Source organism: Oncorhynchus mykiss, chromosome 9 (assembly GCF_013265735.2).
Source record: "Oncorhynchus mykiss isolate Arlee chromosome 9, USDA_OmykA_1.1, whole genome shotgun sequence".
NCBI classification, from domain to species: domain Eukaryota; kingdom Metazoa; phylum Chordata; class Actinopteri; order Salmoniformes; family Salmonidae; genus Oncorhynchus; species Oncorhynchus mykiss.
In genome coordinates, this window is record NC_048573.1 from 1,590,821 (window position 1) to 1,606,926 (window position 16,106).

The 16,106-nt window shown below is 45.3% G+C and overlaps 1 protein-coding gene across 1 annotated transcript in view; it reads left to right on the forward strand.

Annotated features, from left to right (window-relative positions):
* Positions 1–16,106, forward strand: part of LOC110535268 (low affinity immunoglobulin gamma Fc region receptor III-like) — a 128,279-nt gene that overhangs the window by 105,741 nt on the left and 6,432 nt on the right. The window contains exon 5 of the mRNA XM_036989223.1: positions 14,785–15,027. Within this exon, the coding sequence (XP_036845118.1) occupies positions 14,785–15,027 (243 nt within the window). The remainder of the gene's footprint in view (positions 1–14,784; positions 15,028–16,106) is intronic.

A 16,106-nucleotide genomic window follows, 5' to 3' on the forward strand; every position in this document is an offset into this window, starting at 1 on the left:
TGAGAGGAAGCTCAGGCAGGTTGATGAATCTACCAGATCCTGGCTGGCTGGTGGTTTCGGCAGATCCTGGCTGACTGGCAGATCCTGGCTGACTGGCAGATCCTGGTCGACTGGCAGATCTGGAAGAGTCTGGTCGACTGGCAGATCTGGAAGAGTCTGGTCGACTGGCAGATCTGGAAGAGTCTGGTCGACTGGCAGATCTGGAAGAGTCTGGTCGACTGGCAGATCTGGAAGAGTCTGGTCGACTGGCAGATCTGGAAGAGTCTGGTCGACTGGCAGATCTGGAAGAATCTGGTCGACTGGCAGATCTGGAAGAGTCTGGTCGACTGGCAGATCTGGAAGAGTCTGGTCGACTGGCAGATCTGGAAGAGTCTGGTCGACTGGCAGATCTGGCTGCTCCATGCTGACTGGCAGCTCTGGCTGCTCCATGCTGACTGGCTGCTCCATGCTGACTGGCAGCTCTGGCTGCTCCATGCTGACTGGCTGCTCTGGCTGCTCCATGCTGACTGGCTGCTCCATGCTGACTGGCGGCCCTGGCTGCTCCATGCTGACTGGCGGCCCTGGCTGCTCCATGCTGACTGGCGGCCCTGGCTGCTCCATGCTGACTGGCGGCCCTGGCTGCTCCATGCTAACTGGCGGCTCTGGCGGCTCCTTGCAGACTGGCAGCTCTGGCGGCTCCTTGCAGACTGGCAGCTTTGGCGGCTCCTTGCAGACTGGCAGCTCCTTGCAGACTGGCAGCTCTATGCTAACTGGCAGCTCTATGCTAACTGGCAGTTCTATGCTAACTGGCAGTTCTGAACAGGCGGGAGACTCCGGCAGCGCTGTAGAGAAGGAAGGCTCTAACAGCGCAAAACAGGCGGGAGACTCCGACAGCGCTGGAGAGGAGGAGGGCTCCGACAGCGCTGGACAGGCGAGGCGCACTGTAGGCCTGATGCGTGGTGCTGGCACTGGTGGTACTGGGCCGAGGACACGCACAGGAAGCCTGGTGCGGGGAGCTGCTACCGGAGGGCTGGGGTGTGGAGGTGGCACAGGATGGGTTAGACCGTGAAGGCGTACTGGACATCTTGAGAGCGGTGCTGGCACAGGACGTGCAAGGCTAGGGAGGTGCACAGGAGGCCTGGTACGTGAGACTGGCACCATCTTCACCAGCCGACTAACACGCACCTCAGGACGAGTATGGAGCGCTGACCCAGGTGCCATCAAATCCCCGACACGCTCCGTCGGGCGAATTCCATGTTTAAAACACCAACACAGCAACTCCCTCATTTCTCTCTCCTCCAATTTCCCCATTAACTCCTTCACAGTCTCTGTTTCGCTCACCTCCAACACCGGCTCTGGTTCTGGTCTCCTCCTTGGCTCCTCACGATAAACAGGGAGAGTTGGCTCAGGTCTGGCTCCTGACTCTGCCACACTCTCCCTGAGCCCCCCCCCAAGAAATTTTTGGGGCTGACTATGGGGCCTCCGTCCGCGCCGCCTTGCTTGCTTCGCAAACTCCATTCTCCTATATCCTTCCGCGCACTGCTCCATCGAATCCCAGGCGGGCTCCGGCACTCTCCCTGGGTCGACCGCCCACCTGTCTATCTCCTCCCAAGAAGTATAGTCCATACTGTACTCCACTTTGGGCTGTTCCTGCCTGTTGACACGCTGCTTGGTCCCTTTGTGGTGGGTGATTCTGTAACGGTTTTCCGTATGAGAAGGAGAGTCGGACCAAAATGCGGCGTGTCTATTGCAATCCATGTTTAATGAAGTAACACACTAAACACAAACACTACCAAAACAATAAACTTAACGAAAACCGAAACAGCCTATACTTGTGTATCCTAACACAGAACAATGACATCAGGACACTAAGGACAATCACCCACGACAAACTCAAAGAATATGGCTGCCTAAATATGGTTCCCAATCAGAGACAACGATAAACACCTGCCTCTGATTGAGAACCACTTCAGACAGCCATAGACTTAGCTAGAACACCCCACTAGCTACAATCCCCATACATAACACCACATACACAAACCCATGCCACACCCTGGCCTGACCAAATAAATAAAGATAAACACAAAATACTTTGACCAGGGTGTGACAGAACCCCCCCCCCTAAGGTGCGGACTCCCGAACGCACCTCAAAACAATAGGGAGGGTCCGGGTGGGCGTCTGTCCATGGTGGCGGCTCCGGCGCGGGACGTGGACCCCACTCAATCAATGTCTTAGTCCCTTCTCCTCGCGTCCCTGGATAGTCCACCCTCGCCGCCGACCATGGCCTAGTAGTCCTCACCCAGAACCCCACTGGACTGAGGAGCAGATCGGGACTGAGGGGCAGCTCGGGACTGAGGCAGCTCAGGACTGAGGGGAAGCTCAGGAGTGAGAGGAAGCTCAGGAGTGAGAGGAAGCTCAGGAGTGAGAGGAAGCTCAGGAGTGAGAGGAAGCTCAGGAGTGAGAGGAAGCTCAGGCAGGTTGATGAATCTACCAGATCCTGGCTGGCTGGTGGTTTCGGCAGATCCTGGCTGACTGGCAGATCCTGGCTGACTGGCAGATCCTGGTCGACTGGCAGATCTGGAAGAGTCTGGTCGACTGGCAGATCTGGAAGAGTCTGGTTGACTGGCAGATCTGGAAGAGTCTGGTCGACTGGCAGATCTGGAAGAGTCTGGTCGACTGGCAGATCTGGAAGAGTCTGGTCGACTGGCAGATCTGGAAGAGTCTGGTCGACTGGCAGATCTGGAAGAATCTGGTCGACTGGCAGATCTGGAAGAGTCTGGTCGACTGGCAGATCTGGAAGAGTCTGGTCGACTGGCAGATCTGGAAGAGTCTGGTCGACTGGCAGATCTGGCTGCTCCATGCTGACTGGCAGCTCTGGCTGCTCCATGCTGACTGGCTGCTCCATGCTGACTGGCAGCTCTGGCTGCTCCATGCTGACTGGCTGCTCCATGCTGACTGGCAGCTCTGGCTGCTCCATGCTGACTGGCTGCTCTGGCTGCTCCATGCTGACTGGCTGCTCCATGCTGACTGGCGGCCCTGGCTGCTCCATGCTGACTGGCGGCCCTGGCTGCTCCATGCTGACTGGCGGCCCTGGCTGCTCCATGCTGACTGGCGGCCCTGGCTGCTCCATGCTAACTGGCGGCTCTGGCGGCTCCTTGCAGACTGGCAGCTCTGGCGGCTCCTTGCAGACTGGCAGCTTTGGCGGCTCCTTGCAGACTGGCAGCTCCTTGCAGACTGGCAGCTCTATGCAGACTGGCAGCTCCTTGCAGACTGGCAGCTCCTTGCAGACTGGCAGCTCCTTGCTAACTGGCAGCTCTATGCTAACTGGCAGCTCTATGCTAACTGGCAGCTCTATGCTAACTGGCAGTTCTGAACAGGCGGGAGACTCCGGCAGCGCTGTAGAGAAGGAAGGCTCTAACAGCGCAAAACAGGCGGGAGACTCCGACAGCGCTGGAGAGGAGGAGGGCTCCGACAGCGCTGGACAGGCGAGGCGCACTGTAGGCCTGATGCGTGGTGCTGGCACTGGTGGTACTGGGCCGAGGACACGCACAGGAAGCCTGGTGCGGGGAGCTGCTACCGGAGGGCTGGGGTGTGGAGGTGGCACAGGATGGGTTAGACCGTGAAGGCGTACTGGACATCTTGAGAGCGGTGCTGGCACAGGACGTGCAAGGCTAGGGAGGTGCACAGGAGGCCTGGTACGTGAGACTGGCACCATCTTCACCAGCCGACTAACACGCACCTCAGGACGAGTATGGAGCGCTGACCCAGGTGCCATCAAATCCCCGACACGCTCCGTCGGGCGAATTCCATGTTTAAAACACCAACACAGCAACTCCCTCATTTCTCTCTCCTCCAATTTCCCCATTAACTCCTTCACAGTCTCTGTTTCGCTCACCTCCAACACCGGCTCTGGTTCTGGTCTCCTCCTTGGCTCCTCACGATAAACAGGGAGAGTTGGCTCAGGTCTGGCTCCTGACTCTGCCACACTCTCCCTGAGCCCCCCCCCAAGAAATTTTTGGGGCTGACTATGGGGCCTCCGTCCGCGCCGCCTTGCTTGCTTCGCAAACTCCATTCTCCTATATCCTTCCGCGCACTGCTCCATCGAATCCCAGGCGGGCTCCGGCACTCTCCCTGGGTCGACCGCCCACCTGTCTATCTCCTCCCAAGAAGTATAGTCCATACTGTACTCCACTTTGGGCTGTTCCTGCCTGTTGACACGCTGCTTGGTCCCTTTGTGGTGGGTGATTCTGTAACGGTTTTCCGTATGAGAAGGAGAGTCGGACCAAAATGCGGCGTGTCTATTGCAATCCATGTTTAATGAAGTAACACACTAAACACAAACACTACCAAAACAATAAACTTAACGAAAACCGAAACAGCCTATACTTGTGTATCCTAACACAGAACAATGACATCAGGACACTAAGGACAATCACCCACGACAAACTCAAAGAATATGGCTGCCTAAATATGGTTCCCAATCAGAGACAACGATAAACACCTGCCTCTGATTGAGAACCACTTCAGACAGCCATAGACTTAGCTAGAACACCCCACTAGCTACAATCCCCATACATAACACCACATACACAAACCCATGCCACACCCTGGCCTGACCAAATAAATAAAGATAAACACAAAATACTTTGACCAGGGTGTGACAGTATCTCACAACCTACAATACAGAACTGAATGTGTTCACAGGCTACAGTACAGAACTAAATGTGTTCACAAGCTAGAATACAGAACTAAATGTGTTCACAAGCTACAATACAGAACTAAATGGGATCACAAGCTACAATACAGAACTAAATGGGATCACAAGCAACAATTTTAATTGTTTTATTTTACCTTTATTTAACTAGGCAAGTCAGTTAAGAACAGATTCTTATTTTCAATGACAGCCTAGGAACAGTGGGTTAACTGCCTGTTCAGGGGCAGAACGACATATTTGTACCTTGTCAGCTCGGGGGGTTTGAACTTGCAACCTTCCGGTTACTAGTCCGACGCTCTAATCATTAGGCTACCCTGCCGCCCCAATACAGAACTAAATGGGATCACAAGCTGCAATACAGAACTCTTTCTAAAACTATCAGCCGCCATTGTTGCAACCCCTATTGCCAGCCTGTTCAACCTCTTTTTCGTATCGTCCGAGATCCCCAAAGATTGGAAAGCTGCTGCGGTCATCCCCCTCTTCCTAGGGGGTGACACCCTAGACCCAAACTGCTACTGACCTATATCCATCCTGCCCTGCCTTTCTAAGGTCTTCGAATAAAAGACTGTACTGTGCAGCCGTCTTCATCGACCTGGCCAAGGCTTTCGACTCTGTCAATCATCGTATTCTTATCGGCAGACTCAATAGCCTCGGTTTTTCTAATGACTGCCTCGCCTGGTTCAGCAACTACTTTGCAGGCAGAGTTCAGTGTGTCAAATCGGAGGGCATGTTGTCCGGACCTCTGGCAGTCTCTATGGGGGTACCACAGGGTTCAATTCTCGGGCCGACTCTTTTCCCTATATATATCAATAATGTCGCTCTTGCTGCGGGCGATTCCCTGATCCACCTCTACACAGACAACACCATTCTGTATACTTCTGTCCCTTCCTTGGACACTGTGCTAACTAACCTCCAAACGTGCTTCAATGCCATACAACACTCCTTCCGTGGCCTCCAACTGCTCTTAAACGCTAGTAAAACCAAATGCATGCTTTTCAACCGTTCGCTGCCCGTACCCGCCCGCCTGACTAGCATCACCATCCTGGACGGTTCCGACCTAGAATATGTGGACAACTATGAATACCTAGGTGTCTGGTTAGACTGTAAACTCTCCTTCCAGACTCATATTAAACATCTCCAATCAAAAATCAAATCTAGAATCGGCTTTCTATTTCGCAACAAAGCCTCCTTCACTCATGCCGCCAAACTTACCCTAATAAAACTGACTATCCTACAGATCCTCGATTTCGGCGATGTCATCTACAAAATAGCTTCCAATACTCTACTCAGCAAACTGGATGCAGTCTATCACAGTGCCATCTGTTTTGTTACTAAAACACCTTATACCACCCACCGCTATGTCCTGTATGCGCTAGTCGGCTGGCCCTCGCTACATATTCGTCGCCAGACCCACTGGCTCCAGGTCATCTATAAGTCTATGCTAGGTAAAGCTACGCCTTATCTCAGTTCACTGGTCATGATAACAACACACAACCATAGCACATGTTCCAGCAGGTATATCTCAGTGATCATCCCTAAAGCCAACACCTCATTTGGCCGCTTTTCCTTCCAGTTCTCTGCTGCCTGTGACTGGAACAAATTGCAAAAATCACTGAAGCTGGAGTTGGAGACTTTTATTTCCCTCACCAACTTTAAACACTTCACGTTCTTTGTAAGTTTTGTGGTTTTGTTTCTAGTTTCACTTCGTATTAAAAAGATGTGGAACTCCAATCACGCTGCGCCTTGGTCCGTCTCTCATCACGTCCGTGACAGAATATCCCACCAAACCAGGACCAAGCAGCCCAAAAGGGAAAGGAGTTTTTTACAGGAGGATGTGATGGGTGGATGCGACACCTTTCCTTGGCGGCAGATGGAAGGTAATAATGGAGGACAGCGACGACGCCACAGCCACAGACACAAGGGTTGGCCAGTCGAGCCGAGGCAAGAGCCAGAGACGGTCAAGGAGTTTGATATGCTCAACATTCAACCAGAGGATCCGTTTAGCGAAACCTGTGCCGGCTCCACACATCTGGACTCCAGGGCGCCTCCCCAGTCCGGTACGTCCTGTGTCTCCTCCCCAGACTATCCCTGTAGTGCGTGTCACCATTCCGGTACCACCTGCGCGGGCTCCACGCACTAGGCCTCCAGTGCATCTCCCCAGTCCGGTATGTCCTGTGCCAGCTCCCCGTCCTTTCCCTGAAGTCCCTGTAGTGCGTGTCGCCAGTCCTGTACCACCTGTACTCCACTAGGCCTCCAGTGCACATTCATTAAAGCCCACTTTAAATCTTAGTTTCTTAACACGCTCAGGAGTAGTTTCTTAACTTCTCTGGGATATGTGGGATGGTAGCGTCCCACTTGGCCAAAAAACAGAAAAAATTTAGTCCACCAAATTCAAATATATTACTATAAAAATCAATCTTTCATGAAATCACACATGAAAGACACATGTTGTGAATACAGTCATGTCTGATTTCAAAAAAGAATTTACGACGAAAGCACACCAAACAATTATGTTAGCTCAGTACATAGCCATAGAAAAACAGCCATTTTCCCAGCCAAAGATAGTAATCACAAAAAGCAGAAATAGAGATAAATGAATCATTAACCTTTGATGATCTTCATCAAATGACACTCATAGGACATCATGTTACACAATACATATATGTTTTGTTTGTTTGATAATGTGCATATTTATATCCACAAATCTCAGTTTAAATTGGCACCATGTTCAGAAATGCCTTCAAAATATCCAGAGAAATTGCAGAGAGCCACGTCAAATAACAGAAATACTCATCATAAACTTTGATGAAATTATATGTTTTACATATAATTAAAGATACACTTGTTCTTAATACAACCGCTGTGTCAGATTTCAAAAAAACTTTACGTAAAAAGCACACCATCCAATGATCTGAGGCGGCGCTCAGATATAGCAACATTTCTCCGCCATGTTGGAGTCAAAAGAAATCCGAAATTACATCATAAATATTCCCTTACCTTTGATGATCTGCACCAGAATGCACTCCCAGGAATCCTAGTTCAACAATAAATCGTTGTTTTGTTCGATAATGTCTAAGTAGCTACTTTTTTTTAGTTTAGTGCACATGTCCAAACGGTCGCGACGGTTCGAACTCGGATGAAAACTTCAAAGTTATATAACAGGTCGAATAAACTGGTCAAACTAAGTAGAGAATCAATCTTCCGGATGTTATTATCATAACTATCCAATAACGTTCCAACCGGAGAATTCCTTTGTGACTCTAGAAGTTATGGAAAGAAAGACGATATCGTTTGGAATGCGCGTGACCAGGAACAAGCATTCTGCCAGACCAATAACTGAAACACCTCCCATCCGACTCAACAACACAGTAGACGCTTCATTCCATGTTCTACAGACTGTTGACATATAGTGGAAGGCGTAGGAAGTGCAAACAGATCCAAATCTTACAGTGAATTGAATAGGCGATGAGTTGAACATCGATCAGCCTCAGAATTCTCACTTCCTGTTTGGATTTTTTCTCAGGGTTTTGCCTGCCATATGAGTTCTGTTATACTCACAGACATCATTCAAACCGTTTTAGAAACGTCAGAGTGTTTTATATCCAATAGTAATAATAATATGCATATATTAGCATCTGGGACAGAGTAGGAGGCAGTTCACTATGGGCATGCTATTCATCCAAATGTGAAAATGCTGCCCCCTATCCCCCTATCCCTAAAAAGTTAATAAGCTCAGGAGTAGTTTCTCAACAAGCTCAGGAGTAGGTTCTCAACAAGCTCAGGAGTAGTTTCTCAACAAGCTCAGGAGTAGTTTCTCAACAAGCTCAGGAGTAGGTTCTCAACAAGCTCAGGAGTAGGTTCTCAACAAGCTCAGGAGTAGTTTCTCAACAAGCTCAGGAGTAGGTTCTCAACGTGCTCAGGAGTAGGTTCTCAACAAGCTCAGGAGTAGGTTCTCAACAAGCTCAGGAGTAGGTTCTCAACAAGCTCAGGAGTAGTTTCTCAATTTTTTGCATTGTTGTTTGCTGTTTTCTTCTGTCTTTTCCTTTTTTTCATTTTAGTTCATTATCTTGGTTGTTGGTGCTTGGATGGATACTTTGAAGAATCTAAAACATGAAATATATTTGGATTTGTTTAACACTTCTTTGGTTACTACATGATTCCATATGTGTGTTATTTCACAGTTTTGAAGAAAAACAGTTTTGAAGAAAAACCAGAGAATGTACAGGTGTGTCTAAACTTTTGCCTTGTACTGTACAAATTAATGTCTGTGGTACAGCTCAGTGTTTACATCATGTACCATAGTGATAGTTATCTCTGTGTGTTTCAGTGTTTACATCATGTACCATAGTGATAGTTATCTCTGTGTGTTTCAGTGTTTACATCATGTACCATAGTGATAGTTCTCTATGTGTGTTTCAGTGTTTACATCATGTACCATAGTGATAGTTAGCTCTGTGTGTTTCAGTGTTTACATCATGTACCATAGTGATAGTTCTCTCTGTGTGTTTCAGTGTTTACATCATGTACCATAGTGATAGTTCTCTCTGTGTGTTTCAGTGTTTACATCATGTACCATAGTGATAGTTCTCTCTGTGTGTTTCAGTGTTTACATCATGTACCATAGTGATAGTTCTCTCTGTGTGTTTCAGTGTTTACATCATGTACCATAGTGATAGTTCTCTCTGTGTGTTTCAGTGTTTACATCATGTACCATAGTGATAGTTATCTCTGTGTGTTTCAGTGTTTACATCATGTACCATAGTGATAGTTCTCTCTGTGTGTTTCAGTGTTTACATCATGTACCATAGTGATAGTTCTCTCTGTGTCTTTCAGTGTTTACACCATGTACCATAGTGATAGTTCTCTCTGTGTGTTTCAGTGTTTACATCATGTACCATAGTGATAGTTCTATCTGTGTGTTTCAGTGTTTACATCATGTACCATAGTGATAGTTCTCTCTGTGTGTTTCAGTGTTTACATCATGTACCATAGTGATAGTTCTCTCTGTGTGTTTCAGTGTTTACATCATGTACCATAGTGATAGTTCTCTCTGTGTGTTTCAGTGTTTACACCATGTACCATAGTGATAGTTCTCTCTGTGTGTTTCAGTGTTTACACCATGTACCATAGTGATAGTTCTCTCTGTGTGTTTCAGTGTTTACATCATGTACCATAGTGATAGTTCTCTCTGTGTGTTTCAGTGTTTACATCATGTACCATAGTGATAGTTCTCTCTGTGTGTTTCAGTGTTTACACCATGTACCATAGTGATAGTTCTCTCTGTGTGTTTCAGTGTTTACATAATGTACCATAGTGATAGTTCTCTCTGTGTGTTTCAGTGCTGTTGAGTTCACTGGTATACTGTAGCCTCGGACAAGCTGGAGGTGAGTACATTTCTCTATATTCATCACCTGTTCTATAATAGTAACATTTCTCTATATCCATCACCTGTTCTATAATAGTAACAATTCTCTATATTCCTCACCTATACCTAACAGCTAGATCTACTGTCTCTATTATATTATGATAGACCAGCTAGATCTACTGTCTCTATTATATTATGACAGACCAGATAGATCTACTGTCTCTAATATATTATGACAGACCAGCTAGATCTACTGTCTCTATTATATTATGACAGACCAGATAGATCTACTGTCTCTAATATATTATGACAGACCAGCTAGATCTACTGTCTCTATTATATTATGACATACCAGCTCGATCTACTGTCTCTATTATATTATGACAGACCAGCTAGATCTACTGTCTCTATTATATTATGACAGACCAGCTAGATCTACTGTCTCTATTATATTATGACAGACCAGCTAGATCTACTGTCTCTATTATATTATGACAGACCAGATAGATCTACTGTCTCTATTATATTCCTCTCCTCATCACTAAGTTAAACAGCTGGAGAATAGCCTATCTGCTGTGTTTCAGCATCTCTGTTAGAATATAAAGCCTTGTCTCCAGATCTCAGGATAGTATCCTCCCCTCATCACCAGGTTAAACAGCTAGAGAATAGCCTTGTCTCAGGATAGTATCCTCCCCTCATCCTCCCCTCATCACCAGGTTAAACACCTAGAGAATAGCCTCTCTGCTGTGTTTCAGCATCTCTGTTAGAATATAAAGCCTTGTCTCAGGATAGTATCCTTCCATCATCACTAGGTTAAACAGCTAGAGAATAGCCTCTCTGCTGTGTTTCAGCATCTCTGTTAGAATATAAAGCCTTGTCTCAGGATAGTATCTCCCCTCATCACTAGGTTAAACAGCTAGAGAATAGCCTCTCTGCTGTGTTTCAGCATCTCTGTTAGAATATAAAGCCTTGTCTCAGGATAGTATCCTTCCCTCATCACCAGGTTAAACAGCTAGAGAATAGCCTCTCTGCTGTGTTTCAGCATCTCTGTTCCAGCAACTGTTTCAGCAAATCTGTTCCAAACTCTGTTTGCTGCTCTTGCCTATATTTAATCATTTACTTTCTCTCTCTCTCTCTCTCTCTCTCTCTCTCTCTCTCTCTCTCTCTCTCTCTCTCTCTCTCTCTGTCATATCTTTCTCCTCCAGCCTCTCTGAGCATCAGTCCTGACAGATATCAGTTTTTTAAATTAGAGTCTGTCTCTCTGAGCTGTGAGGTTCAGGGGAACTCTGCTGGATGGAGAGTGATCAGGAAAACAGAGAAAGGAATCCTTTCAGAGTGTAAAACTGACTGGGGAGAACAACAAGGGTCTTCATGCATTGTGTCACTAATACCATCAGACAGTGGAGTGTACTGGTGTGAGTCTGGGTCTGGAGAACATCACAGTACATGGTATGTTCACAAACACCATCTACTAACATTATAGTGTTTAGTGGTTCATCTGGTTTCAAATAGCTGATGTTATGTTTATATATGATGTTTATATATTATAAACAGCTGGAGCTGTGATCCTGGAGAGACCTGTTTATATATGATGTTTATATATTATATACAGCTGGAGCTGTGATCCTGGAGAGACCTGTTTATATATTATATACAGATGGAGCTGTGATCCTGGAGAGACCTGTTTATATATGATGTTTATATATTATATACAGCTGGAGCTGTGATCCTGGAGAGACCTGTTTATATATTATATACAGCTGGAGCTGTGATCCTGGAGAGACCTGTTTATATATGATGTTTATACATTATATACAGCTGGTGCTGTGATCCTGGAGAGACCTGTTTATATATTATATACAGCTGGAGCTGTGATCCTGGAGAGACCTGTTTATATATTATATACAGCTGGAGCTGTGATCCTGGAGAGACCTGTTTTATATATGATGTTTATATATTATATACAGCTGGTGCTGTGATCCTGGAGAGACCTGTTTATATATTATATACAGATGGAGCTGTGATCCTGGAGAGACCTGTTTTATATATGATGTTTATATATTATATACAGCTGGAGCTGTGATCCTGGAGAGACCTGTTTATATATGATGTTTATATATTATATACAGATGGAGCTGTGATCCTGGAGAGACCTGTTTATATATGATGTTTATATATTATATACAGCTGGTGCTGTGATCCTGGAGAGACCTGTTTATATATTATATACAGCTGGTGCTGTGATCCTGGAGAGACCTGTTTAAATATGATGTTTATATATTATATACAGCTGGTGCTGTGATCCTGGAGAGACCTGTTTATATATTATATACAGCTGGAGCTGTGATCCTGGAGAGACCTGTTTATATATGATGTTTATACATTATATACAGCTGGTGCTGTGATCCTGGAGAGACCTGTTTATATATTATATACAGCTGGAGCTGTGATCCTGGAGAGACCTGTTTATATATTATATACAGCTGGAGCTGTGATCCTGGAGAGACCTGTTTTATATATGATGTTTATATATTATATACAGCTGGTGCTGTGATCCTGGAGAGACCTGTTTATATATTATATACAGATGGAGCTGTGATCCTGGAGAGACCTGTTTTATATATGATGTTTATATATTATATACAGCTGGAGCTGTGATCCTGGAGAGACCTGTTGATATATGATGTTTATATATTATATACAGATGGAGCTGTGATCCTGGAGAGACCTGTTTATATATGATGTTTATATATTATATACAGCTGGTGCTGTGATCCTGGAGAGACCTGTTTATATATTATATACAGCTGGTGCTGTGATCCTGGAGAGACCTGTTTATATATGATGTTTATATATTATATACAGCTGGTGCTGTGATCCTGGAGAGACCTGTTTATATATTATATACAGCTGGTGCTGTGATCCTGGAGAGTCCTGTTTATATATTATATACAGCTGGAGCTGTGATCCTGGAGAGACCTGTTTATATATTATATACAGCTGGAGCTGTGATCCTGGAGAGACCTGTTTATATATGATGTTTATACATTATATACAGCTGGTGCTGTGATCCTGGAGAGACCTGTTTATATATTATATACAGCTGGAGCTGTGATCCTGGAGAGACCTGTTTATATATTATATACAGCTGGAGCTGTGATCCTGGAGAGACCTGTTTTATATATGATGTTTATATATTATATACAGCTGGTGCTGTGATCCTGGAGAGACCTGTTTATATATTATATACAGATGGAGCTGTGATCCTGGAGAGACCTGTTTTATATATGATGTTTATATATTATATACAGCTGGAGCTGTGATCCTGGAGAGACCTGTTTATATATGATGTTTATATATTATATACAGATGGAGCTGTGATCCTGGAGAGACCTGTTTATATATGATGTTTATATATTATATACAGCTGGTGCTGTGATCCTGGAGAGACCTGTTTATATATTATATACAGCTGGTGCTGTGATCCTGGAGAGACCTGTTTATATATGATGTTTATATATTATATACAGCTGGTGCTGTGATCCTGGAGAGACCTGTTTATATATTATATACAGCTGGTGCTTTGATCCTGGAGAGTCCTGTTTATATATTATATACAGCTGGAGCTGTGATCCTGGAGAGTCCTGTTTATATATTATATACAGCTGGAGCTGTGATCCTGGAGAGACCTGTTTATATATTATATACAGCTGGAGCTGTGATCCTGGAGAGTCCTGATATATATGATGTTTATATATTATATACAGCTGGAGCTGTGATCCTGGAGAGACCTGTTTATATATTATATACAGCTGGAGTTGTGATCCTGGAGAGACCTGTTTATATATTATATACAGCTGGAGTTGTGATCCTGGAGAGACCGGTTTATCTTTGATGTTTATATATTGTATACAGCTGGAGCTGTGATCCTGGAGAGACCTGTTTATATATTATATACAGCTGGAGTTGTGATCCTGGAGAGACCTGTTTATATATTATATACAGCTGGAGTTGTGATCCTGGAGAGACCGGTTTATCTTTGATGTTTATATATTGTATACAGCTGGAGCTGTGATCCTGGAGAGACCTGTTTATATATTATATACAGCTGGAGTTGTGATCCTGGAGAGACCGGTTTATCTTTGATGTTTATATATTGTATACAGCTGGAGCTGTGATCCTGGAGAGACCTGTTTATATATTATATACAGCTGGAGTTGTGATCCTGGAGAGACCGGTTTATCTTTGATGTTTATATATTGTATACAGCTGGAGCTGTGATCCTGGAGAGACCTGTTTATATATTATATACAGCTTGAGTTGTGATCCTGGAGAGACCTGTTTATATATGATGTTTATATATTATATACAGCTGGTGCTGTGATCCTGGAGAGACCTGTTTATATATTATATACAGCTGGAGCTGTGATCCTGGAGAGTCCTGTTTATATATGATGTTTATATATTATATACAGCTGGAGCTGATATCCTGGAGAGACCTGTTTATACATGATGTTTATATATTATATACAGCTGGTGCTGTGATCCTGGAGAGACCTGTTTATATATTATATACAGCTGGAGCTGTGATCCTGGAGAGACCTGTTTATATATTATATACAGCTGGAGCTGTGATCCTGGAGAGACCTGTTTATATATTATATACAGCTGGAGCTGTGATCCTGGAGAGACCTGTTTATATGTGATGTTTATATATTATATACAGCTGGAGCTGTGATCCTGGAGAGCCCTGCCCTTCCTGTGACTGAGGGAGATTCTGTGACTCTGCGCTGCAGATATCAGGGAACTCCATCTAACCTCACAGCTGTTTTCTACAAAGATGGATCCCTCATCAGGACTGAGATTAAAGGAGAGATGACCATCCCTACAGTATCCAAGTCAGATGAAGGACTCTACAAGTGTACCAACTCTGAAGGAGAATCACCAGAGAGCTGGATGACAGTGACAGGTGAGAATATGAGAAACCTTGACATTCAGATGATCTGGTTCTTCTTTCCACTGTTAAGAGGTGCTGAAACCTGCATTATAAACTGGGTGGTTCTTCTTTACACTGTTAAGAGGTGCTGAAACCTGCATTATAAACTGGGTGGTTCTTCTTTACACTGTTAAGAGGTGCTGAAACCTGCATTATAAACTGGGTGGTTCTTCTTTACACTGTTAAGAGGTGCTGAAACCTGCATTATAAACTGGGTGGTTCTTCTTTACACTGTTAAGAGGTGCTGAAACCTGCATTATAAACTGGGTGGTTCTTCTTTACACTGTTAAGAGGTGCTGAAACCTGCATTATAAACTGAGTGGTTCTTCTTTACACTGTTAAGTGAAATGCTGAATACAACAGGTGTAGACCTCACAGTAAAATGCTGACTCACCAGCCCTTAACCAACAGGTGTAGACCTCACAGTGAAATGCTGACGGGTAGAAGCTGTTTAGAAGCCTCTTGGACCTAGACTTGTCATTCCGGTCAGATGCCGAGCAGTTGCCTTACCAGGCAGTGATGCAACCCTTCAAAGCACTTCATGGCTAAAGACGTGAGTGCTACAGGTCTGTAGTCATTTAGGCAGGTTACCTTAGTGATCTTGGGCACAGGGACTATGGTGGTCTGCTTGAAACATGTTGGTATTACAGACTCGGACAGGGAGAGTTTGAAAATGTCAGTGAAGATACTTGCCAGTTGGTCAGCGCATGCTCGCAGTACATGTCCTGGTAATCTGTCTGGCCCTGCGGCCTTGTGAATGTTGACCTGCTTGAAGGTCTTACTCACATTGGCTGCGGAGAGCGTGATCACACAGTCATCCGGAACAGCTGGTGCTCTCATGCATGTTTCAGTGTTATTTGCCTCGAAGTGAGCCTAGAAGTGATTTAGCTCGTCTGGTTGGCTCGTGTCACTGGTCAGCTCTCGGCTGTGCTTCCCTTTGTAGTCTGTAATGGTTTGCAAGCCCTGCCACATAAGACGAGCGTAGGAGATGGTGTAGTAGGATTCTACAGATTCGATCTTAGTCCTGTATTGACACTTTGACTGTTTGATGG